The following is a 26,525-nucleotide window of genomic DNA, read 5'->3' as shown; positions in this document are numbered from 1 at the left end:
GTCTGCTTCTCCCTCTGCCCCTCTGCCTGCTCGTGCTCACTCTCTTTCTCAAATAAATAAAATCTTAAAAAAAAATCCCAAGTAAGAGAAAATACATTTAGAGTACTGAACTGTGTTCATTGAAAAATATGTGTGGACCCATGTAGTTCAAGCCTATGCTGTTCAAGGGTCAACTATTGAGACAATTACAAGAACTAATTTTAAAGAGCTGAAAATATTTGCCTCTGGAAAGCAGGGTTGATGGGTAGGAAGGACTGAGTCAGAAGACTGCTGTTTTTCATTATGAGCCTTTTAATGCCATATCACTGAGCTGTTATGTCATATCAAAATCTGAGTACTACAGTCTGCCATTTGGCTGTGGTGACTGCCTTGGGCACAGGTACAGCTTGGCCGAGGGAGCACATGTGTTCATTCTGAAACCTAGGTTGAATGGGCAGGAGTAGCAGCCCTGAAGGAAAGTCCTTTATATGACAGTGCAAATGTACAAGAGAGCAAGCCTGGTCATCAGGTCAATGCTTTTCAAGGCTTCAATCAGGTCTCATCTGTTAAAATTCTTAGCTAAAACAAGGCCAGCCCCAGGATGCCTGGGTGGCTCAGTTGGTTAAGTGTCAGCCTTCAGCTGAGATCATGATCCCGGAGTCCTGGGATTGAGCCCCACATCAGGCTCCTTGCTTAGTGGGGAGTCTGCTCTTCCCTCTGCCCCTCCTCCGTCTCAAGTAAATAAAATAAAAATCTTTAAAAAAAATAAATAAAACAAGGTCAAACCCAAAGTCAAGGGGCAGGAATTATCCACCACTCATGCAGATGAAAGAGGAAAGAGTGGATATTTCTAAAAGATAATCTACCATAAGCAATACTTGAGTTGTAAACACTATGTGCAATGTATTCATTTGATAAAAATCAATGCTGACCCAGGTCCATTTCAGATCTTGATGGTGATGCAGATGTCTCAGGAGTGTTAAGTCAGGTTTGTTCTCTCTCTCCCTTTCACCACCAAGACCATCTGTCTTGCCATTGTTGTTCTATGCTGGCTATCTCGTGCTGCAGCAGGCCACCAGCACGGCTGCCTCCTTCCAAGAGTTTACTGGGGGCACTGGAACACAACAGCCCATCTTTGCTTGGTCTTCCTTCATCTACCTAAATTCCTCCTTGGTTTCTGAAACACGTCTGACCACTTGCCTATTTCCCACCATACTTCAAAACTGAAAGGGGGTGGCTTTTTCCTGCTTCCTCTGTAAACAGCCGAAGATAAAGTCATTCCAGAACTCCCAAAATGCTTTCTTAGAATGCCAAATGATTATTTAAAGATACTTAGGAATTTTGCACAGTGCAGTGTTGCAATTTATAAATCTATGTACAATTCTTAGCAAAAACCACTCTCACCACCATTGTAAGGATCTCATGAAATATACTAAAGCACTTTGTAAACCAACAAAGGCACGCAAGTTATTTCTTGAAAATACATGTTTTTAATAGCTAAACTGAAACTTCAAAAACACCCAGTGTATTTAAAATACTGTTTGAGCTCACATATTACTGGCGAGAGTGATAAGTGACTTAACTTGTATGGAGTTGATGGATGTATCCACCACTCCTGGGAATTTACTCTCCAGTTTTGCCTATACAAGTAGGACATATGAATAAGGTGATTCAGCGGTTAAGCATCTGACTGTTGATAACATCTCAGGTCTTCTTCATCTCAGGGTCGAGAGTTCAAGCTGCAGGGGTTTGGCTCCATGCCGGGCAGGGAGCCTACTTAAAAAAAAAAAAAAAAAAAGTTGGAAATAACCTAAATGTTTATCAGTAGGGTACTGATAAACTCTGAGACATGTCACAGTGGCATATTATCTGGAAAAAAAAAAAAAAAAAAAGGAAGTTCCTTTTGAGAAGGAAAGGTCTCCAATATAAGGTGGTGGCAGGGAGAGAAGGACAGAACAATACAGTCTGCTACGTTTCTGTTAAGAAAGAAGTAAAACTGTATTTGTTTGTGCTTGAACAAGGAAATCCTGGACAGATGCTCAGGAAACTAATACGTTACCCGCAAGGGAGCCTGCGAGCGGGGACGAACTGGATGGGGACAAGGATAGGAGTCCATCTGTTCAATGTAACTTTTATCACTTTGGTTTCTGAAAGAGGTGCAAGTATCAATATTCAGTTCAAACTTTTAACAAAATTTGAGTTTCTAACTTAAATAAGTGTCACCGATCAGGTCCATGTACTCAGCAGGGCTCGAATCCTGTGGCTGCAGCAGCAGCATCGGGATCTTGGGGGAAAAAACAACTCTGAGAAACTAACACACGTGAAATGCTAAGAGTCGCCCAGGACTGGGGGACGAGTGGCCCACCGTGGGGACACGAGCGGGAACAGGTCGGAGGGGACACAGAAGGCGCTCCAGGAAAGGGACCTCGAGCGCGCATAAGAAGCGTGAGGACTCAACTCCGCTCCACGAAAACGCCTCTTCACAGCAAACCGCTAGAGCTCCCGAAGGGAGCGCGCGCCTCCGGGCTGCGGCCACCAGCTAAGGGTTAACTTCGTGAGCATGCATGAACCAGCGGGATTCTCGTGATGCTGGCGGTGCCAAATGGAAACATCCCTGGACTCACAGGAACGACTCGGAAACGCCGGCCATCCCCCCACGCCGGCTCTGGGTGGGTTCAGTCGGATGTGACGTAAGCAAGCGAGAGGCGCCAATCTGTGCACAGCAGGAGGAGGGGAGGCCGGGGCGGCGTGCGTCTGCGCAGTGCAGGGCCGGGTGGGGGGCGGGTGGAGGTGGCGGGAGGAGACCACGGAGGGGTCTGCGCGGCGAACGTCTGCGCAGAACCGAGGGGCGGGGCAGAACGAGAAGCCTGGAGGCGTGCGTCTGCGCAGTGCGCGTCTGAGGGCCCGAGCTCGGATGACGTGCGTACGTGCTCGTGTTCGTCCGCGTTTAGTCCGCTTGTGGTTTGGTCGTCCCCGGCGGGGAACTGCTGCGAAAGGGGTTGAGGTTCGGCAGTGTGGGCAGAGTCGAGGTTCGGGTTGGGGGTTGGGGAGCGCTGCGGGCGGCGAGGGGGCCACGGGCAGCCCGGCGCGGGCTTCGGAAGGGGACGGCGGAGGACGGGGTCCCGCCGCGCCTGCTGCGCGGGCGGCCTTCGGGCAGGAGCAGACGGGACGGCCTCGTATTCTCCGGGTCGTGTGCACGGCATCCCGGCGCCTGCTGGTCGATGCTGTGGGGGCTGAAGTGCTTTCATTAGCGCGCGTTTTGCGTGGATAGCAGACTCCACAGAAAGCACAGGCTAAAAACGGCTCGGACCACCGCTTGGCAACTGCCGTTTGCAACAAAAGAGCCAAGTGCGAAGAGCGGGTCCAGTTAGGTTGAGTCTAGTGGGGGAATTCCCATCTTTCTTCATCATTTTTAAAAATGTGAAATATTTAGCACTGTTAACTTTCCAGAAATTCTTAGTGCACTTATTGGAACTTAAAAGAAAATCCCCTCCAAAAATCTCACCGGCTAATTGCTAAAGACTGTGTCTGTAGCTTTTTGCACGTGAGATTAAGTTTAGTCGTTTCTCTGAAATAGTATTTCCAAAAATAAGACTTTCTCCCCGCATTGTGTGAAACGCAAGACCCATGTATTTGTGTTTTAGAAAATTTTAGTTGCAATAAGTCATTGTATACTGGGTTTTAAAAAAATGGTAAAAGAGAATCCGAACAGTACTAACGTGTTAGCAACCTTACCATGTTCGCATCTCAAAAAGTACAGCATTGAAGTTCTGTGTAAACCAGTATTACCCCAAAGTGCTTCTTTACGTTCTCTTTATCAGTACCTTTTCCCTAGGAGGCACTTAGTCACTTTGCTTACAGAACCTGAACTTTTGGGCTATTTTAGGGTTGCACTGCCAAGATTTTTGAAATTCTTCTTCTTTTAATTCTTTTAAAAATACAACATAAGAATGGCTTCGAAAAGAGCTCTGGTCATCCTGGCCAAAGGAGCAGAGGAGATGGAGACAGTCATCCCCGTAGATGTCATGAGGCGAGCTGGAGTAAGTCCCCCAGTGTTTTCTACTCTCACCTTTTTCAACTTTCTGGGTTTTAAAGTCATTCTTAATAAATAATACTTGGTATACTTTATAAGATATTTCAAACACACAAAAATAGAGTGTGTAATAATTACCTGCTTATTCTCTGTCCACATTTAATGCTTATTAACATTTTGCCATATTTCTCGTAGACCCACTTCTTGAGGAACAGGTGCATTAAATAAAGCGTTGCCCAGCCCTCTTTGTATATTTCCCTGGTATTATTCCCCTTCTGGCCCCAGAGATAACTGTCTGCTCATTGATGTGTATCCATCCCATGCATGTCTTCAAAATAGCGTTAGACTGCATTTGCATGTCTGTCTGTCTGTCTCTCTATATATATGTCCATAGTGAGCACTTAAATAGCAATTACTGATCCTAGATGTCATTCTAAGCACTTAATAAACTTGCTTAAGTCCTGTAACAACCCTGTGAGTTACTGCCATCCTCATCATACAGTTGAAGAAACTGAGGCATACAGAGACTAGCTAAGGTGTCCACGTCGTAGACTTAGTGAGGATAAGAGCCAGTACTTTGACAGTCCTAGCAGTCTGACCCCACAGTCTGTTAACCCTTCATTTCTCTGGTTATCATGAATGAAGACACATCCAGATCCGGTTTGTTTATTTAAAATTGCTGCTTATTTGGGGGCACCTGGGTGGCTCAGTGGGTTAAGCCTCTGCCTTCGGCTCGAGTCATGATCTCAGGGTCCTGGGATCGAGTCCCGCATCGGGCTCTTTGCTCTGCAGGGAGCCTGCTTCCTCTTCTCTCTCTCTCTCTGCTTGCCTCTCTGCCCACTTGTGATCTCTCTCTGTCAAATAAATAAAATCTTTAAAAAAAAAATTGCTGCTTATTTTTATGTTCTAGGAATATGCGCTAGTCTACCCATTCTTCTGTTACGCTGCTTCAGGACATTATAATACTTTAATAGTCTTGTACAGGTTTCCTTATGCAAACGTGTGGATGTGTTTCCTGATTTTATTCCTGAAAGTGGAATTGCTTGGCCAAAGAACAGCCCATAGGTGACATTACCAGATTTTGGCACATGGTTCCCCAAAGTACCAACACGTGGGCCCACCAGCAGTATAGGGAAATTCCCATTTTCCCAATACCAGCTCTTGGTTTTATTAACTTCATAAATTTTTGCAAGCTAAAGTAATATTTCATTGTTTTAACTTGTCTTTCTATCTTTAGGAAACACCGTGATATTTAAATAGCAACAATAACTTTGTAAGATGGATTATTAACATGATGATCGCCCAAAGCAGAACACTTGTGGGAGAAAGGACACTAACCAGACAGGGTTTACCAGGACAGCATCTGTAAATCAAGACTGTCCCAGGCAAATGGGGACAGACCTAGTTATTATATTTAGCTAACTTACTAACTTAAAGTCAACATGGTTTTGTTGCAGTATTTCCTGCCAAGTTATTTTAAAACAGCAGCTATGAAAATGTTACTCTAAATTTATGTTTGAGTGTTTTATCTGATGCCCTCTTTCTCTTAGATTAAAGTCACCATCGCGGGTCTGGCTGGGAAAGACCCAGTACAGTGTAGCCGAGACGTCGTCATTTGTCCTGATGCCAGCCTGGAAGATGCAAAGAAAGAGGTTTGTTCTCCGTACCTGGAGTTACTCCTTCCTGTGGCTTCCTTATCAGGTTCTTCATATGTCTTTTGATTACATCTCAGACTGTTAGCACTGACTTATTTTTAAAAAGTTACTTTGGTTGGATGTCTTCCCCACTATAATAAGCCCTGGGAAGTCGAGGACTGCCGTTTTTCGCTCTGTATCCATGGAAGTTGGTAGTTCCTTGCTGCCTGTGCTCAGTGAGTAGGTGCTGTCATCAGTGTTCCTCGGGCCTCGAAGGCTGCTTTGCTTCCTAATACATCCTGATTCATCACCTGATACAAGGAATCACCTGCCACATTTCCTGTTTCTTATTTATTCAAAAGTTGCTTTTTGCCTTTCCATTTTCAGTGACACGGACGTAATTGTGTGATTCATTTTACGTGGGACAGCTCATAGTTGATTAGTGGTGGGGTTAAGGGAGGAGTAAGAATTCTAGTTAAATTGTGCAACTTTATCGGCACCTAACACTTGGGAATCTTTGAAGAGCTAAGGTCCCTTTCCTCAGAAGCAAGGCCACCCAAACATGCACAGGAGCTTTGGCCCACCCTTCCTTGTGGTTCGCTCCTTAATGGCCATGTGATGGGGCTGTGGGCCATATACTCTTGGAGCATAGACGTGGCAGGAAAACCAACAGAGGCAGCTCATCGATGGCCATTCGTGCCCTGCCAAGGAGCCCAGAGTGTGATTGCTGTGCTTGGCTGTCCTCCCTCAGAGAATGGTTTATTCCTGTCTGATAAGTTCACATATTTCAATGCCAGATTGTGGAGGATAGGAATATTGGTATATATGTAGGAGGTGTTGAGACGTTCTAAAGAGCATATTCAAAGTGGCTGACTAGAAGTAGGTACTCCCTGTTATCTGTTCTGTTTCATCTTGTGTCTGGGTGTCTTAGAATAGTGGTCACCTTTTGTATCTGTTTATTCAGATTCTAAAAGGAGTGAAAGAAGTTCTGTACTCAACACACTTTCTGTTTAGTTTGTAGTTTTGCTTGGTTTTAAAGCAACAGTAGAATGTTCTTTGTCTTCAAGAGTCATTCTAAGCAATATGTGTTACCCTAAGTATGTACTAAGTTGTCACTTGGTGATCTGCTGAATGACTAAATTTTTAAAACTCTTTTCACATCTTTAAAGTATATTAAACCAATTTCCCTATCATTAATTCAGCAAGTGTGGACTCAGTAGATTTCTGGGATGTTGGGTGCTTGGAACACGAAAACACTGCCCTTGTTTCCCCTCCTCGCCCCCCCAAGTATCACTTTTCATAGAGTTGGAAACTTTTTTCTGTGCCTTTCACTTAAAATTTGTTTTCTTTTCATTATTTTTATGACTGTACATTCTTATTTATTTACTTATTTATTTTTTAAAGATTTTATTTATTTATTTGACAGAGAGAGATCACAAGTAGGCAGAGAGGCAGGCAGAGAGAGAGGAGGAAGCAGGCTCCCCGCTGAGCAGAAAGCCCGATGTGGGGCTCGAACCCAGGACCTGGGATCATGACCTGAGCCGAAGGCAGCGGCCTAACCCACTGAGCCACCCAGGCGCCCTGTACATTCTTATTTAAAAAATAACTCTTATACAGCATAGACCTACAAAAAGTCCCAAGTGTTGAAATGTCCCTTTCTCGCTGTCCCCTCGCCACCATCCCACTCCACACCCCAGTAGCAGCTGGGCTGCCTCTTTGGCCTGTGAGTATCTGCAGACCATACATGTGTATCCCATGTATGTTGGGACTACATACTTAAAAAAAAAGTTTTAAAGTAAGCTCTGCATCCAACGTGGCACCCAAACTCCCAGCCCCTGAGAATAGGAGTCACGTGCTCCACAGACTGAGCCAGCCAGACACCCCTTTTTTTTTCTTTTACAAGAATGAGATCATGTTACACCTGTAATTCTGCAACACGGACATCCTTTTGTGTTAACTGTGTTTAGATTTTTTGCTAGTTACGACAACACTGCACTGTGGAGAGAGATCTTCCTTTATGTAACTGCTCTTCTGTGAACAGTGTTTTGCTCAGACCCACATTTACAACAGGGAAGTGTTGTTGAACTATCACTGTAGTGCGCATTTCAGATGAAATGTTTTACCATTTTTTCTTCTTAACTACAGGGACCTTATGACGTAGTGGTTCTGCCGGGAGGCAATCTGGGTGCGCAGAATTTATCTGAGGTAAAAACCATATAGAGGAATTATTTCAGCATCTGCCTGGGTTCTGTTGGTTTTGTTACTGAAATATTTCAGGAAGGAGACTGGGAATAAAGTAGGAGCAGGTGAAATGAACAGAATGGTGTTCTGGCTTAATTAAGGAAACATCTCTACTAACATTTATCACATGAGTAAGTGAAATTGGTGGAACAGTTATCTGTGAACAGATTCTGTGCGGTAGAAGAATGAATCTAATTCTGTGTTTCATGAAGGTTTAAGCATAAAAGGGGCTGGGGCCTGGGAGCTGCAGGGGACTGAACTGCCAGTGGGGGGTGAAAAATAGCTTCAGAACAGGCCCCTGCTTCTTCACTGAGGTCCTCTGTGAGGAGTCAGCCTGCAGGAAGAGCGGGAGAGAAGGGAGGGGCACGGCAGACAGAAGCTTACAAAGCAGGTCGAATCTGACTTGTGGACTCTGCTGGACCCTGTTCCTTACTGGGCCATCTGGAAACACCCAAAACACCACATACCCTTCCTTTTCCTTCTTTGTCCCAGGAGCACAAAATGGCAGGTGTCCGTTTGCCCAAGGGAAGTTACTTTTCTCATCTCATCTTTAAACATCTTTTTAAAAAGGATGCCCTTCTCTTCTATTAAATGCCTTGCTTAGGTCTAACAATGTAGAAATGGCATGAATTTGGTAATTTTTCTATTGATGATTTAGAAATGTTAGAAGATAGATTGAAGATCTTGCAGTTTAAACTAAAAGCAGATTCTCCCAGGGTTTCCAGCTGGAGACTGAACTCGTGGCTTCATGATAACTTGATGTGTTTGGGCTTTCTTTGCACAGTCTCCTGCTGTGAAGGAGATACTGAAGGAGCAAGAAAAAAGGAAAGGCCTCATCGCCGCCATCTGTGCAGGTAACGTGCAGACCCATCCTGTGTTAAAACGAGTTGTTGGGTTTTCTTCAAAAATGCGTGACGGGTAGTCTTGAATCAGAAGATTTTGTTCCACATACTTGCCCTTCACAAAGCATGAAGGGCATCCGTATTGGCCTGTTTAGTTTGGGTGGCATGAAGTTGGTGTCATTTCAGAAATGAGTACAGTTGTTCTATTTTCTGCCTCTCTGTGCTTTTGGTCTGTGTTCCGTGAAACTTAATGGTTTCCGTGTTTGGTTGACCTCTGAGGAAAATAATGCCCTCTGGAATTCAGTGAAGGGCTTGTTACCGCAGATCTCTGTGCCAGGAAGTATGTCTGCCAGCACCCAGTCAGCAAGAATCGGTCCGACATAAACATAACAGCGCTGTCCTGTGCTTGCCCTGCAGATTCGAGGCCTCGGGTTGCTTTCTGCCTGATCCTCCATGTTAAAGTTTAGATCTTAGGCACCGTGTTATCTGTCACGTAGTTTAGAAGGAGGTTGTTAGTCCTTCATAGATGTCCCCACATCTTTGAAACTTGGTAATATTTTGTTTTCTGATTCCACTGTAAAATCCAGTCTTAATGCTCCAGTGTCATGATACTCTGCCATCTGCATTTTTTCCATATAACTTTGGCCAGTGCCTTCTTCGTTATTGGTCTTTATGAAGTCTTTGTCAAAAGAATAAATAAATAAATGAATGGATAGTTAGATAAAATGACATGATGTTTTGTTCAATACGAGGGACTTGTTAAAGAAGTTACAAGCCAGGGATCCTGGGGACTTTGCCTAATTCCAGCAGAGATTCTCGGGATTCTTTCAAGGGGGTCATAAGGTGGAAGCAGATATTAAGACGTTATTTGCCCTTTTCCTTCCCATTCTCACAGGAGTGACATGAGAGTGGGGTGATGCCATCATTTGGGCGTGGCATGGATGCTCAAGTATTGTGTTGTAAACGTTTCCCAGTTTTAATTTCTAACACAAGGCAGTTACTGATTGACATAACCCACGTAAAAGCTCAGGGTTCCAAAGACCCGGGTGTTTAAGGACCTTAGAGATGACCACCGGGGCAGGCACTGTCCTCGGGTTCCAGTCAGCGCCAGCCCCTTGACCTGCCCCCGGGCACAGAGCTTTCTCCTCCCTAAAGGATGCTACAGTCACTGAGGCCGCAGCCTCATTCTTAGGTTCTCTAACCAAAGGGAGAAAGGAAGTCTGGGGCCGGGTTTGTTCCCTTGAGACTGCTGAAAGTAAAAAGCACATGTCAGTGTGTCCTTCTGTGTCACTGAGGTGGCATAATCATTAGCCAAATCTGGCTCACTGTCGGGGGCCCAGGCAGCTTGAGTGCCATGCTGAGGAGCTCAGGCCGTGTAATCACTTAAATCGACGTTAGCCCTAAGCACCTTAGGCCTTAGTGTGTGTGTTGCTGAACACTCTGTACTGCTCCTCTGGGTGCGGCCAAAATAGGAAGAGTGATGAAAAATAAGAAGATTCAGAAGTGTTGCAGTTGGGAACTGCGTACTGTACTGGGACAGTGTTTGCTTTGCCCCTGGTATTGAGGGATAATATGGAGTCACTGAGACAAACTGGAAGGGAGACTGTCTTGATGAAAAGATAAAATGACCTTCACTCTAGGTGGGGAAGGAAAGGAGCCTGGAGGTGAAGGGCCCAGGAGTCCTCAGATGCCTGGCTCCGGGTACCAGCTCCGGGACCTGGGGGCGGGGGGTGACCTGTTCTCTCTGCACATCACCACACGGTGGCGCTGTTGGCTTCTGTGTTGTGGTGGCCCAAGGGGCTTCCGCCTGCAGTGCTCTCTGCTCTCCGCTCGGCTGGGTCCCTGCTGCAGACTCAGCAACATTTCATTCGCCAGAATTTCAAGTAATGGCAGGTAAATATCTCTTCTCGAATTCTCCAAATAGGATTTTTAAACCCCCCAAAGCAGTAATTTTGGGCTCACCACGATGAGAGAGGCATCACGGAATTCCTACATCCAACCGAAACACGAGTTTATTAACGTTACCAGAGGCAGTGATTTTATCAGCTGAAGGGAGCAGCTGAAAACCCCTGACTCACTGTATGGTCACCTCTCAGGGTCTGCTTTCAAGTACAAGGTCATATAGGGAGTTGTTTCTTATCTCTTAAAATCTTAGAAAGATTCAGGGTAATTGATGAGTCCGTTCAAGTAAAATTTGAATGGCGATTACTTAGACTTTACAGACTTAAAATTTGCCACCATACATGGCCGTCCTGTGTGTAGCATAAAAGTAAGGTGGAGAGAGACCTCACATCTATTTGACGCTTTTGATTTAGGAGATAGAAATTGGGACTTGGCTTGATGTCAGGCGGAAGGCTTATGTAATTAAGTATTATTTGTTGATCTTCCTGGGAACAGCAGCTGTGATCTAGCCGGTAAGTAGAGTCTATAACTCCCTTTTCCTTGGAACTGGGTTGATAAATGGAAGGTCAGTGAGAGCAGGTGCGTGCGTTGGCTGAAGCTAAAGCTCGTGAGCTCAGTCCTCCCGGTTTAGCCATGGCACCCCAGCCCCTGCTGAAGGTTACGTTGCTGTCCCGAAGCACGTCTTTCTAGGTGTGGCATGAGGCTTAGAGGAAAAAAAGTTAGAATAACTACTTTTTTTTTAAAGTTTTAAGGTAACATGAAGTTATAAGATACTACTGGTTTTGGTCCTTATTTGAGGACCGCTACTTACAAAATATGCTTGTGGTTATCAATGAAATTGATTGCTTTCAAAAGTGAATACATTTGGATAAAAGTCTCAAGTTAGCAACTGCATGTTTCAGAGGATCAGAAACAGACATTTGTGCAGGATCTTAAGTGGTTTTTAATAAAGAAATGCTAGTGTCCTTCTATCTCAGACTTCGGGCATTTCGCAGGGCTGGACAATGTCCTGTTCCTTGTAATAATCCTGCCACCTGGGATGTCCGGGTGGGTAGATGGAGGAATGAGTGCTCATCTTTCATTTTCAAGTAGAAAAAATTAGTCTGTGAGGTCGCAGTCAAGCCCAGCAGTTGGGAGAGCACCAGCTGCCTTTTATGTGTTTAGAGGGAAGCCTTGGTGGTCTCCCCTCCTCCGACCCCTGGGACCCCTTCCTACAGTTCCTTGAGGGGCGCCACACGCCGTTTATCTGGATGCTTCTCGGTGTGATTGGTTAGGCGGGTACTGAAGTATTTTGGGTTCATATTCGTTTGCCAGACGTGCCCAGCAGATGGTTTCTTACAAACATACTTTACCTCTCATATGAAAAAGTGTTTAACTTCAGAATCATAAGTATATTTTAGGTAAGAGCCTCCTGGTTTTGAAGACTACTTCTGCTGTTGCAGTTTTTAAACCATTGGTTTTTCTGTGTCCACCCTTAAGTCTTTCTGTTAATCTTCTTTTTAGGTCCTACGGCTCTTTTGGCTCATGAAATAGGTTTTGGAAGCAAAGTTACAACACACCCACTTGCTAAAGACAAAATGATGAATGGAAGTAAGTATATGCTTCTATTTTAATGTCTAGAAAGACCTTCCAGAAAGCTGCCATTTAGCGTTGTTTCCTGCCCAGGTTAGCCCTGTGCAGAGAGACTCTGTGGGTTGAGGCGCGGGCTGTTCCTAGCTTTCTTCTCAAGCATTCCAGCTAGAGAGAGGGGAGAGAGAGGGAGCAAGCAGGGGGGCAGAGATGGTGTGTGCCTGTCTCTGTGTGCGCCCTGACAGGGACGCGGGCTACGCAAAGGCCAGCCAGATGCCCGATTGTCCTAGATGGGAATGGTTATGAAATGCCAGGTTTACTAGGATTTTTTACTAAACACTTTGCCAGATGTCTGAGGGTAAACTTTAAGCCTTGACAGCAGTTTCAGAAAGTGCCCTTTCGCCTGCAGTCCAGAGTAAAGTGAATATTGCTCTCTTCCTGGGTGGTGGGTCTGTTTCCTTGGGTGACATTGTTTTGGTTTTTTTTGTTCCTTCGTTTAGATTTGTTTATTTTTAGAGAGAGAGCACGAGAGGAGGGAGGAGGGGCAGAAGGAGGGGAACAAGCAAACTGCCCGCTGAGCAGGGAGCCCGATGGAGGGCTCCATCCCAGGACCCTGAGGTCATGACCTGAGCCGAAACCAAGAGTTAGTCAGCTGACTCGGCCACCGAGGTGCTCCCTTGGGTGGCATGTTTCTTCTATAAATAACAGCTAGACAGCTAACTTTTATTAATTTATTTTTATAAAAATTTATATTCGTGGTACAGAGTGTAAACAGTACAAAAGGGGGATGAAGTCAAAACCTAAAGATGCCTTTTCTTACTTCCTTGCCCCCTTTCTGCTTTTCAGCAGTAGCTTCTGTTAGAAAGTTCCGTGTGCAACTCTAGAACTTCTCTGCACATACTCATTATCCTTTGTATTTTAATGGTTTGGGTTTTTTTGGGTTTTTTTTGTTTTTTTTTTTTTTAAGATTTTTATTTATTTATTTATTTGAGAGAGAGAGAGAATCATAAGCAGGCAGAGAGGCAGGCAGAGAGAGAGGGGGAAGCAGGCTCCCTGCTGAGAGGAGAGCCCAGTTCAGGGCTCGATCCCAGGACCCTGAGATCATGACCTGAGCCAGAGGCAACGGCTTAATCCACTGAGCCACCCAGGTGCCCCTGTATTTTAATGTTTTTACTCAAATGAGATCTAGATACATTGTTTTGCTGCTTGCTTTTTAAACCTAAGATTGTATCCTTTGGGCGCTGGGGGTGGGGGTCATCTCTCAAGCTTTTCTTTAACTAGAAGGCGGTGTGTAACTCCCAGCAAAGCAGGGTGACCAGGCATCTGAGGTACGAGTCCGTACTGATGGAGCCTTCCTTGTGACCACCGCCGCTCCCAGCACGAGCTTCAGAACACCAGTCCCGGACTGTGTTCTGTCAGACAGGTGGCGTCTTCCTCTGCCATCTGTCCCTGGAGTGCCTGTAGCAGAGAGGCAGAGACCTGGGAACTTGGCAAAGAGAGAGAAAACTCACACTCGTGGGGGTAATTGCAAGAGCACCTGAAATTTCCAGTTAGAAGCCAGAAGTGGCTCCGCTGGCGCTCAGCCCGCAGGGAGGCGAAGCGGCTGGCTCTGGGTAAAACATCAACCAACCTCATTTCGCTGAGCAAACCAGAAGACAACACGGTAACGTTAGCAGCTGATTTCGGGGTTACCTTTTTTCCCCCTGCCTCAGGCCTGCTGGAGGCTGATATTGAACTAAGACAAAAAGGAGGGCAGGTAGCATCACTTTTGTGGTCTTTACAGCCAAGTCGAGTTGTGCATTTTCACTGTATTTTTCCTTCTAAGTAGCAGACCTTGCTTTTCAGAGCAGTGTTAGGCCTAGCACAACAAAATGAAGCTGGATGTGCGGAGTCTGAGCACGCATCCTGCCTGGGCGCGTGCACCGTCTTCCTAGCCTTCCTCTCCCGCACCCGAGCAGTCTCTTGAGTTACGGTCTGTGAACCTGCCCTGACGCATCATTATCACCCCAAATCCATCATTTATGTTAGGGTTCGCTCTTGCTGTTGGACATTCTGAATATTCTTTTTTTTTTTTTTTTTTAAGATTTTATTTATTTATTTGACAGAGATCACAAGAAGGCAGAGAGGCAGGCAGAGAGAGAGAGGAGGAAGCAGGCTCCCCGCCCAGCAGAGAGCCTGATGCGGGGCTCGATCCCAGGACCCTGAGATCATGACCTGAGCTGAAGGCAGAGGCTTTAACCCACTGAGCTACCCAGGCGCCTCTATTCTGAATATTCTTAAATCTGATCCAAGGTAGTATATTCTTAAAAACTTTTATTTTAGTTGCTAGGAAGATTCTAAGTTATTGATAAAACCATCTGGGTGGAAAGTGATTTTTTTTTTTTTAAAGGCTTTTGCTGCTGGGCATTTTTAAATATAAGAATAGAATTTACTTGGGGTGCCTGGGGGGCTCAGTTAAGCTTCTGCCTTTGGCTCAGGTCTTGCTCCCAGGGTCTGGGGGTCGAGTCCCACATTGGGCTCCCTGGTCAGTGGGGAGTCTGACTCTCCTTCTAGCCCAACCCCCTGCTCATGCTTGAGCACGTACTCGCGCTCTCTCTCTCACTGTTAAATAAATAAAATCCTTAAATCTAAAATCTTTAAAAAAAAAAAAAAAAGGAATCTACATGGAGCTAAAGGAGAGGTTTGGAAGAGTTGGAAAGATCGGAATCAGGCTTCGTTTAGTCCTTACGACATATTGGGGGAAGGGTCGAGTAGTAGGTCACAGTTCCTCCTTTATCTGAAGGTAATCTGTTGTGTCTGTTCTCTTGTAATGCCTCAAGAACACTGAAGTTGATTAGGAATAGAAGCAGATTAGATTGTTAACTCTTGGAGTTTATAAAGTACATTCACAGACATTATCTCCATGGAGCCTCGCAGGCCCTAGTGCCCAGCGAGGCAGGTACTGACTTCACAAATGAGGAAACCGTCTCGGAGAGGCCCGGCGACTTGCCCAGAGTCAGGCTGGAACTCAGGCCCCGCCTCTGTCCCAGTGAGGCTCCCACATGCGTTTAAGTTACGAGGTATTGAGTTCAGCCAGTAAGTCCTGCTGTGAAGAGAAAAATGCTGGAAGCATCTGCCCCTTCAGAGGCTCCAAGAGGCGGAGCTCTCATCAGCTCCTGGGTGTCTCCTCTGGTGTGCTCAGTATATAAGAGTGAAATTTTTGCTCAGATAAGCAATCCAGTGAGAAGACTGACACAGTCTTCCCATTTCTCAGTTTTTAAATGAAGAAATTGTGACTTTAATAGCCTTTTCAGTTCCTCCCCATTGGTGGTGCTGGCAGGCATCTGGAGGCCCAGTCTGGAAGCTGAGCCCGGAGGAGCTGGGCCCTGGCCAGGCCGTGTGGGCGCGGCTCCCTGCTGGGGGCGGTCTCCTTCCCCCACCGAGCCTTGGTTTCTCACCTGTCCTCTGAGGATACCGGTGGCCCCTGCTTCGCAGGGCTGTTGACAGGTCCCGTGAGTTACTTACTATGTGTAATGCCTGCAGAATGTTGCCTGGCACGAGCCCGCGCAGGGGAAGGGAGAGCTGGTAAGTGCCCAGCTCTGGGCCGAGTGCTGGGAGCCCCGCAGTGAACAGACTGTCCTCACCAGGCCGCCGTGTGTTGTAATGACACCACCCCCTGGTCCTGCTGGACCTACTGGAGGTCCTACTGGACTCCCACAGCAGGCTTGGGCGGGTGGCATCCTCCCCATTTTACAGAAGAAAAAAGTCAGGCTCAGAGCAGTCAGCTGACTGCTGAGTGTCAGCCCTGGGATTTGAATCCAGAGCTGCTGCGCTCAGAGGTCAGTGACTTTTTCCTTAAAGGGCCAGAGAGTAAATATTTCGGGCTTTCAGGACATTGGGTGTGGATGGCAACTACTCTGCTGTCACAGAGCCACTGACCAAGTGGGTGAGACGTGTGCCAGTAAAAGCTGCGGTTCGGTGCCGACCCCTCAGGTCCAGTTGCCTTTCCTCTGAAGAGACTTCTGGATGTGGGATGCTTGCGTAAAGTTAAAAAGAAATTAATAATTAATGCTTCGTGGCAGTTGGCTATGGAGTGTCAGTTTGCAGAGTTCCCAAATCCACATCAGCTGAACTGCGTGCACCCGGCTGGGGCTCGCGGGTCCCGGCGTGTGCGTGTTGTCCTTGTCCGTCACTGCCGCTAGGTGGAGGTAGTCGGCCAGTATGGACTGTTTGTTCCATCTGGTGGAAACTGTGGAAAGAGCTGTGGAGCCTTGAAAGGTCTTTAACCAGTCTAAGCTGTGTTTGTAACATTTGCCCACGAAGGGGTTGTTCGGTGAGCCGTTTAGAAATCGCCTCACCAGCAGTTCATCTGTGAGCTCCGGAAGATCCGACCCAGCCAATGTTCTGGTTTAGCATCTGACGTTGCCTTGGCCCGGTATAACCATCAGTGAGTGAGGTTAGAGATGAAAACCTTTTCTCTTCAAACTGGAGATGATCTTTTTTTCTCTAGTAGGGTAACTAGGAAACTTGTGCTGTGCTGTAGGCAGTTATTTTCGTGAGTGACTTGATTTCTAATAAGGATAATAGGACATAAATTGTGCTAGGTGTTCTCGATCACTCGCAAAGGACGTGAACATGAGTGTGTGGTTTCTAAAGCCCGAGAATGCAGTGGAAGCTGACTGGTGTCTGTGTGGCGCCACCAGCGGCCCCGTCGCCCAGGACAGGCAGCGGGGAGTCCTCATTGCCACCCCACGTTTGGTCCTGCGTGTTGTCTCTGAGGTTTCTCAAACTTTCATTTCTTCTCTGTCCCCACTGTCCCCACCCAGGTCACCTTGAGCTCCCACCAGGATGGCAAGTTCTTTTCTGTCTTCCCCTTTGGTTCCTTCCAGCGCAGTCTCTGCGTGGGTCTGACCCAGAGGGTGTGCCCACCAGGATGGGGAGTACAGAGTCACCTTTAGGTGCTGGAAGAAGTTGGTGAAGGCTTCTCCTGGAGGCAGAACCAGATATGCTCTGATGTGCACTTTGGAAGGGTGACCTTTTGTGGTGCTGAGCAGCGAGTGGCGGGGAGGGCTGGGACGCGCAGATTGTGTGTGAAGGGGCAGGTGCGGAGAGGAGAGAACAGGTGTGTTCATAGGTTCCCCTGACACGTGGGGGCACCCCCAGGTACCCTCAGTGTTCTAGGCCACGTGAGGTTGATGGCGGCCTAGCCTTTTGAAGAGCAGGCAGTAAACAAGGAGACTGTTTGTACCAGGTCAGTCCTGGGAGGTGCTGGTGTAGTGAGCCGAGCAACCCGATCTGGGGAGGGATCACGTATACCTCCTCTGAGGGGTGGTGGGAGGAGGTGGGAAGAGCTTCCTGTGCAGTGGAGGCGGGGGCCTGGGGAATGCCAGGTGGGAGCCCGGTGGGGACAGGTTGGGGAGGGTGGGGGGCCAGGTCGCGGGGGCACTGCTGCTCCTGAGGAGTTCGGGCCTGGTTAGTCTGTGCACAGGGACGTTTGGTGATTGCTTGTGTGGACGGTATGGCCTTGGGGAGCTGATGCTGAGGAAGCCCAGCTTCGTGGCTGTGATTTGCCCAGATGTCACATTCACTGAATTCAGATACAGGGGAAGCACATTCTTGTTTTATTGTATTTGCCTCCAAAAAGCCAATTGGGGAACACAGAAGGGGCCCCTGAGAAGTGAATATGGTTTCTCCCTCCACTCATCTCCCTCACCCCGCCCCTGTGTGTCATGTCTAGTTTTTGCTTCTTTGTTTTTGAGACAGTGCAGTGTGTGTGTGAGAGAGAGAGAGATACAGGCAGTCTGAGGGGGAGTCTGCGTGACAGGAGTCTGTGTGACAGGTAGCCTGTGACACGGCGTCTGCGTGATAGGAAGTGTCGTGGCAGGCGGTCTCCGACGTGGAGTCTGGCGTGCCGTCCGCGGGGCGGCAGCCTGTAGAGAAGGGGAAGAAGGTGGGCCTCTCAGGAGAGAATAACTGGCTTTCAGGAAAGAGGAAGGGGCCCTTGGGAGAACGCTTGGGAGGGGTGATGGTTTGTGACAGTCTGGGCATGGTGTGGACTTCTGGTCCCCTCTCCTGGGACACGAGTCCGTCCTCCCGGTTGATGGACTCCCGAGGGGACAGGACAGCCGAGGAGGACCGGGCTTCAGGCAGGAGCGGGGGGTCCAGAGGAAGCCCCTCCCAGTGCCGGCCGGCCTCCGTCCCCCACGCGGCCTCACGCGGCCTCACGCGCGCGAGGGCTTTCACAGGTGCGTTTGCCCTGCGTGAATTGTGGTGTGTCCCTCAGCGGCTGGGCGTCTTGGCCGTGGGCAGCTGCTGTCATGGGTCCGCGCGGTGCTCACCGGAGCCCGGCCCGCCTCCCGGCGCCGTCCCCGGAGCAGTGCTCACTGCTGTCCCACAGAGCCCGCTGCAGCGTAACCCCTTCTCGTTCGACTTTGCAGGTCATTACAGCTACTCTGAGAACCGCGTGGAGAGGGACGGCCTGATCCTCACGAGCCGCGGGCCTGGAACCAGCTTCGAGTTCGCACTCGCCATCGTCGAGGCGCTGAACGGCAAGGACGTGGCTGACCAAGTGAAGGCCCTGCTCGTTCTTAAAGATTAAAGCAGAAATCTTTGATCACGAAGTAGGGAAACGGGCCATTGGTAATCGTTGTCAGCGTGTTCACTCGAAGCAAAATGGGCAAAAGGGGCGCTGCCCCTGAGCGGACCTTCCCCGCCTGTGCCCGGTCCCCATGGTCCTGAACCTCGATGACAGAGTACATGGCATTTAGCAAACTACCGATAGTGACCTTGTCTCTGCTTTCCCCTCGGTGGTGTGTGTGAAACCAAAGTCACGGTCAGCCTCCCTTGCATCTGTTAGCTGTCGGTAGAGCTGCTGGGCTACACGAGCACAGAGCTCACTGGACACAGCGAGGAGGAAAAGCGGAAAAGCCAAGATCTAAGAAGCCTGTGATTTTCTCCCATTTGTCAACTGTGTATTGTTAATGTGCTATTAAAAACACTGATGAAGTCAGCTGTCCTAGTGAATTTTTGTTGACCAGTTCCTTTTTCTGTTGCAGAAAGGGTCCTCAGATGGAAGTGAAAACCTCTCGAGGCTGGTCCAGCCTCTGTTTTCACTTCTTCGGGTAACAGACATGAGGGGCTGATGTGCACGCAGCCCCGGGCCCATCAGCCAGGGTCACCCCCCCCATCCCTGCCCACGTGACCCGGGTGAGACCCACCAGTGCATGCGACTCCATTCTGGGCCCTCTGCTGTGCCTGCCACTGCCGTTCTGTCTGCTGAGTGGCCAAGAGGACAGGCAGGGAGCCTGGAGCCGCTGGCAGCCAACCTGTCACTGAGGAGAGCCTGGCCAGGAGTGCTGGGAACTGTGCTTGGCTTGGGATCCCGTGGGACCTGAACAAGAGCGACTCTTGGTTGTTCACAGAAGCCAGCAGATTCCCTGCGCTTTTTTGCCTCCTGATGAGTGACTGCTGCATCTCCAAAGGTGTGGAATAGGGTTAAGGCTTTTTTTTTTTTTTTTTTATTTGACAGAGATCACAAGTAGGCAGAGAGGCAGGCAGAGAGAGAGGAGGAAGCAGGCTCCCCGCTGAGCAGAGAGCCCGACGCGGGGCTCGATCCCAGGGCTCCGGGATCATGACCTGAGCTGAAGGCAGAGGCTTTAACCCACTGAGCCACCCAGGTGCCCCTGGATCTTTTTTTTTTTTTTTTAAATGCAGACATGTAACTGCACATTTTGATAAACTGTGGTGCTACAAAGACACCACTAAGAGAGACAGGACGATTGAGACTATTCTGAGAGAATAGGGGAAGGAGGCAGTAGGGTCACTGCAGCTGATTAGAGAAGCCCTCTCTGGAAAGGGACCTTGGAAACCTGGGACTTGGGTGTGAATGAGGCAGGTCTGGTAGCATTCCAGGAAGGAAAAGCCGGAAGTGCAAAGGGCCTGAGGCAGGAGCACTCAGGGTGTGGAGGGACAGCAAGGGGGCCGGTTGTGGGGGAACTCAGGGAGGTGAAGTTGGGGAGGCAGCTGGAGCCAAGGCTTGGAACTTAAGAGAAGGAGCCATTAGGGAGGGACCCAGTCTTACTTGGCTCAAAGAGCCTGCTGAGAAGGGCCGCTGCAGGCCCAGGGGTGGGAGCTCTGAGGCATCGGGGCGGAAGGCAGTGGTCGGGTGCCTGTGCACGAGTGGGAGAAGCGGCGCTAGGGCGCTTGGCCACATCTCTGACTTGAACACAAGGTCATATGGAGCTTCTGTGTCTGGAGCCGGAAGAAGTGGTTGAGGGTGTAGGGTGACTGGAGATGAGATGGACAAACGGGGTGTCTGTAAAACACACTTTCACTGAGAAACGAGGAACCAGAAAGTCCCAAATTACTGACCGGAGAACACTGAGCATTTGTAAACTCTCTGAAGTTCCCTGGGTTTTACCAGCCGCCCCTGGCTCTGAATAGGCCCCCTGGAATTTCAGAGGATCCACAGGAAGGGAACCAGCGAGGATGGGGGATCATTTGAATTTTTGTGCCCTTAGGGCAGCCAGAAAAGGTGGTTCCAGAGTGGCCGACAATGGAAGAGCATTTCTGAGAGGATCCTGAATCCGAGCTCAGGTGTTACCGGGGAGGGGTTTTCCTGCCGCGGTTTGGGGCAGGGGCGGCCACCTTGCCTACACCTCGGGCCCCAATGGCTGGGTCAGGAACCACTGGCTTTAGGCACGTCGACAGGCAGCGGCTTCCACCCTCTCCAGCTGCGGCTTTCGGTGCTAAACACACCTGCTGTCCTCCGAGGGAGCTGGGGGCGGGGAGCAAGCCGCACGTGGGAGCATCTGAAAGCACCTGGAGTTGGAGGTTAGGGCTGTGGCCTGTCCGGCTTGACTGGCTGAACCCTCCTAGGCCTGGGGGTCACCGAAGGTCAAAGTTGGAGGGACTTTGGCCCCACTTCGTCCACTCAACCTTGGGGACACTAGCCACAGCTTTGGGAGCCCCCTCAGGCTGCCCACGTGGCCCAGATGGTGAGGGAGGAGAGCGGGTCCAGGAATCAAGCTCCAGCCCAGAGCTCAGTCCTGAGAAAGGAGAAAATGACCTGGAGGGACGCAGCCCCGCGCTGGGCGGGAATGGCAACTCTCGAGGGAAGTGACGGCCAGACTGCTCTTCGGGAGGGGAAAGCAGGGACTGTGTTTCTGGTGTGATTTAGGACACTAACGTGAAAGGTTTCATGGGGCGCCCAGGGGCTGGAGACCGGACCGCTTGTTGAGCGTCTAGTGTGGACCAGGTGACCCACTCCTTTCACACGCCGTGCAACGGGGATTGCGCTGCGCGCCACCCCGTTCTGCCCCTTGTGGGGCACCGGTTCTGCCGGAGGGATTCGCTGTGCCCCCTTCGACCCAATCCTCAGCGCCCACAGCCTTACGTCGAGGCTGGAGTTGCCATCCATCGTGAAAAAGGAAAAAACCTCATCTCTTGAGCGGTCGAGAACTTGTCTGTCCCGTGCAGTGTAGGGCTGCTGCAAGGCTCGGAGGCCACAATAAAAGGGAAGTACCTTTTCTCAAGCTACGAAACATGAAATGTAAAGTACTATTTTCAGTGCGGCCGACTGTCTCATCTCAGAGTCTGCTGATGTGTTCTCTGTTCTAGGGTGTTCGTTCCCTAAGGAATAAGGAGAACATTAAATTTTCCTGCAGAATAATCTCAGCTTTTTTTTTTCCCCTTTTAAGGAAATTCCCTATCTTTGCCCTTAGGGGACCTTCCTAAGTCACACCTGCCTGCCGAGTCGAGTCATCGGGCAGCAGTGAGGTGTGCAGGAAGGGGCCGCAGGAAATCCTGTTTGCATCTGGCCCAGACACACCCTGTTTGCTCCCAGCGTGGGGTCCTTCTGGAGCTGGCCCTTCGCCCTGTCCCAGCTCTGGCCTGAGGCCCCAGGCCCGGGGCTTCTGGGGGCCCTGGAGAAAGGCTTCACCTGCTCACCGTTTCCACCATCGCTATCGTCTTCATCACCACCGTCCTCTCTGCTTCCTGCAGCCTGAAGGGGCTGTTCCAGGTTCTCGAACCAGTCCTGGGCCAGCGGCCACGATCGTCAAACCTGATGAGGTCTGCCCGCAGGGCTTCATGGCTCTACGGCTTTATTTTTGCTTTTTCAGTTCTGTGTGTGACCATGTCCTCGAGGCCTCTCTTTCTTGAAAAGTATTCTGTTTTTGAGTTCAGCCTGCTCTTGGAAATTTTTGCTTGGCTTAAAAATAACATGAGAGGAGCACCAGGCGGGTGCATTCAGTGCAGTGTGCGAGTTTGATCTTGGGGCGTGAGTTTGACCCCCACGTTGGGGGTAGAGATTACTTTAAAAAAAAATTCAAATAGAAGTCTTTAAAAAAAATTCGAATGAAAAGTTCTTTGTCTTCAGAAACAAAGACAAGAACAAAATTGCAGGTAATGCAGGAACCACACATAGACGCAGCTCTTGGGCTGGGGACAACAGACTCTGGGAAGCTGCCTGGTAAGAGAGCCACCAGGATCGGGGCGCTGGGCCTCACTGGACCCACATCTCTGAGTATTTTTTTTTAAAAGCTTAACAAAGGTGAGTATGCCATAAAAAGTATGCTCGGCTGAGGTTTCTTCTTTCAAAGGGAGGATAATTTCACCAAGTTGACTGAAGAGAAAGTGGTGCTTTGTTTTTACAACCAAATGGAATGTAGCCAGTGTCAGCCCTGAATTCCTGTGTTCCGAGGATCTGTCCGGCCGTTGGGTGGAGGCCTTGGGCCCTGCCTGCCCTGAGCCCCAGGGCCCCAGCACGGTGTGTGGTCAGCTTCACAAACAGCACATTTCTCTCCAGTCCTGTTGCTGAATGACCAGCCCTGGCGATAGGGGCGGGGGTGGCGGGGGCTGTAAGCCCGCAGCCTTGCGAAGGATGACTTCACCCGGTGAGAGGCAGGTGGAAGACGGTATGGAAGCTGAGAGCCAGAGACCATCCCTTCGGATTTCCTTTACGCGGCTAATCAATGCAGGAATAAAACGTGCCTGTTCACCAGCAGGAATGAGATCACCCTCTTTTCTAATACTTGGTTATGCGTCTACGTCCCTTATCCAAGAATGACAGCCGCTCGGCATGCTTAGGGCAGAGCAAATTACCTCCGGATTGCGGATAATACTATGTCATTATTCCGTGAGGCATCTAGCTCAGTGCCACCTGGGTCTTAAAACACTAAAAAAAATTTTAATTACACAATGGATACGGATACGTCAATACCTGCTCGTTGGAAAAGACTCAGATGAAAGGTGAACACACAAAGTAGGGCTCAGAAATGTACCTTCCCACCCTCACTCCCCCAGCCTTGGCCCAAAGCCCCACATTGGGGTCTCTCTTCCAGTCCAGTTTCTATGAACTTCCCAACGTCTAATAATACACACCCACACCCACATACATTCTAAGAGGTTGCACATACACATGGATAGGCACATTAGAGTTTTAAAAATTTTTCTGGAATAAATAAAATGGGATCCTATTGTGTACATTGTTTCGCAGATACGATTTTTTCTAACTTCAGATGTCTTAGAGATCTGCCCTTACCAGGTCGACCTTGTCTATGTGCCAGTTGATCGGCACAGATGTACGGTGACCAGTCCTCTACTGATGGAATTTTTCCCCCCCAATTTTTAAAATCATCAAAATTTAAAATCATCACATAAACTTTGTCATCTTAGCCATCTTTTAAATGATTCTTTAAACACCCAAGGAAGTTCTGCGTCTCGTGTTTCCTCCCTGCCCCCCCTTTTTTTGAAGGATTTTTTTTTTTAAGATTTTATTTATTTATTTGACAGAGAGAGATCACAAGTAGAGAGGCAGGCAGAGAGAGAGAGAGAGAGAGGGAAGCAGGGTCCCTGCTGAGCAGAGAGCCCGATGCAGGACTCGATCCCAGGACCCTGAGATCATGACCTGAGCTGAAGGCAGCGGCTTAACCCACTGAGCCACCCAGGCGCCCCAGGATTTTATTTTTTTAATATATATATATATATATTTTTAAGATTTTATTTATTTATTTGACAGAGAGAGAGATCACAAGCAGGCAGAGAGGCAGGCAGAGAGAGAGGAGGAAGCAGGCTCCCCGCTGAGCAGAGAACCCGACGCGGGGCTCGATCCCAGGACCCTAAGATCATGACCCGAGCCGAAGGCAGCGGCCCAACCCACTGAGCCACCCAGGCACCCCGGATTTTATTTTTTTAAAGTAATCTCTACACCCAACAAGGGGCTTGAACCGACAACCCAGAGATTAAGAGTTGTATGTTCCACTGACTGAACCAGCCAGGACCCCCTCACCTTAACCTTTAAAACTATACAGTTGAGTAGCATTAAGCACATTCATTATTGTGCAAAATTCTGTCTCCAGAACTTATCTTGCCACACTGAAACTCTGTCCCTCTTAAACTCGAACTCCCCATTTCCCTCCCTCTCCTAGCCCCTGGCGACCATCATTCCATTTTCTGTTTCTATGAATTCGACTATTCTTGGTAACTCATAGGAGTTTAGGAATCACTGCCTTATGTCATTCAGTGTGCAAGGTCCTCAAGTTTCATCCATGTTGTAGCATGTGGCAGAGTTTCCTTCTTTTTTAAGGTTAGTCATATTCCATTGTGTGGACGGACTGTGTTTTATTCATCTATGCATCTGTGGATGCACAGGCTGCTTCCACATCTTGGCTACTGTGAATAGTGCCACTGTAAACACGGGTGTACAAGGTCTCTTGGAGAGACTGCTTTCAATTCTTCTGGGTACACACCCGGAAATGGAATTGGCGGATCACATGGTAATTCCATTCCTGATCTTTTGAGAGACCACTAAGTTGCTTTCCACAGTGTCTGTGCCATTTTTACATTTCCACCAACAATGCACAAGGGTCACAGTGTCTCTGCATCCTCCCCAACATGTATGCTTTTACAGAAAATGACAGCAGCCATCCTAATGTGTGTGAGGTGATGGCTCTCTGTGGTTTTGACTCGCACTTCGCTAACGATGTGTTTGTTGAGCGCCTGTTCATGTGCTTCTTGGACATCTGTATGTCTGCTTTGGAGAAATGTCTGTTTAGTCTCTTGCCCATTTTTGAATCAGGTTCTTTAATTTTTTTGTTGTTGATATTAAAGGATTTTTAAGTTGGCTGGTTTTTTTTTTATAGTTATTCAATATTTAAGAAAACATTTTAGGGGACAAATTTTTGTGTACATCTTTGTACAAGTGTGACTACTTTTAGAGAGTTTTTTATATCAAAAAGCAGGGATGCTAATTTTGATGGATATGGCCAAGTTGTTCTCCAATTTGCTGCTTCCCCCGTCCTCAACCATGCTTGTTATTAACTACCTTTTTTTCTAAATTATAATTCCAATATATTAACATACAGTATTATATTACTTCCAGGTGCGCAATATAATAAGCCAACAATTCTATACATTACTCAGCGCTCATCATGACAAGTGCACTCCTTAACACCCTTCATGTATTTCCCCCCTCCCCCACCCACCTCCCCACCTTTCCTTTGGTGACCATCAGTTTGTTCCTCATAGTCAAGAATCTCTTTTTTGGTTTGTCTCCTCTTTTCTTTGTTTGTTTGTTTTCTTTCTTTCTTTCTTTTTTAATTAAGTAGGCTCCATGCCCAGTGCAAGGCTTGAACTCACAATCCCAAGATCAAGAGTCACATGTTCTATTGACTGAGCCAGCCAGATGCCCCTGTTTATTTCTTAAATTCCTCTTATCAGTGAAATCATATGGTATTTGTCTTTCTCTGACTGACTTACTTAGCATCATACCCTCTGGATCCATCCATGTTGTTATAAATGGCAAGATTCCATTCTTTTTTACAGCTGAGTAATAATTCCATTGTATATATATACTACCTCTTCTTTATCCATTCATCTACCAATGGACATGTGGGTTACTTCCATATCTGTCTTTCTATTTAAAAATATTCATTATCACATAGCTTATATACAAAGATTGGATAAAAATGCAGATGTGCATGGGACACCTGGGTGGCTTAGACATTTGGGCTTAATTTCGGCCCAGGTCATGATCTCAGGATCTTGGGATCAAGCCCCACGTTGGGCTCTGCATTGGGCATAGAGCCTGCTTGGGATTCTCTCTCTCTCTTTCTCTCTCTTCCTCACCCTCTCAACCACTGCTGGCACATGCTCTCTCTCTTAAAAAAAAAAAAATTAAAATTAAAAATTAAGGGGCGCCTGGGTGGCTCAGGGGGTTAAAGCCTCTGCCTTCGGCTCAGGTCATGATCCCAGGGTCCTGGGATCAAGCCCTGCATCGGGCTCTCTGCTCAGCGGGAAGCCTGCTTCTCCCTCTCTCTCTCTGCCGGCCTCTCTGCCTACTTGTGA

At 48.2% G+C, this 26,525-nt stretch overlaps 1 protein-coding gene, 1 long non-coding RNA gene and 1 pseudogene across 6 annotated transcripts; 1 reads left to right on the top strand and 2 right to left on the bottom strand.

Moving 5' to 3' along the window:
• Positions 1-1,485: 1,485 nt before the first annotated feature.
• On the bottom strand, positions 1,486-3,600 carry LOC125097940 (brain acid soluble protein 1-like; annotated as a pseudogene).
• On the top strand, positions 2,841-19,188 carry PARK7 (Parkinsonism associated deglycase). Of its 5 annotated transcripts, none has more exons than XM_047726175.1 (7): positions 2,841-2,989; positions 3,907-4,019; positions 5,563-5,664; positions 7,792-7,851; positions 8,672-8,741; positions 12,135-12,221; positions 18,617-19,188. In XM_047726175.1, exons 2-7 carry the CDS (start codon positions 3,930-3,932, stop codon positions 18,775-18,777), a joined length of 570 nt encoding a protein of 189 aa, XP_047582131.1. In that variant the 5' UTR covers positions 2,841-2,989; positions 3,907-3,929; the 3' UTR covers positions 18,778-19,188. The 5 variants fall into 5 exon arrangements, with proteins under 5 accessions (XP_047582131.1, XP_047582135.1, XP_047582134.1 ...); XM_047726179.1 differs by having other exon boundaries at positions 2,868-2,983; positions 3,929-4,019; XM_047726178.1 differs by having other exon boundaries at positions 2,873-3,008; positions 3,929-4,019.
• LOC125097942 (uncharacterized) lies at positions 18,151-21,549 on the bottom strand. The gene is made up of 3 exons (XR_007126656.1): positions 21,511-21,549; positions 21,040-21,042; positions 18,151-18,353 (listed from the first exon to the last, which is right to left on the bottom strand). It is a non-coding gene; the product is annotated as an uncharacterized LOC125097942 (long non-coding RNA).
• Positions 21,550-26,525: the final 4,976 nt, after the last annotated feature.

This window comes from Lutra lutra, chromosome 4, assembly GCF_902655055.1.
Source record: "Lutra lutra chromosome 4, mLutLut1.2, whole genome shotgun sequence".
In the NCBI taxonomy this organism is placed as follows: Eukaryota; Metazoa; Chordata; class Mammalia; order Carnivora; family Mustelidae; genus Lutra; species Lutra lutra.
This window is presented reverse-complemented; position numbering and strand designations above follow the sequence as displayed.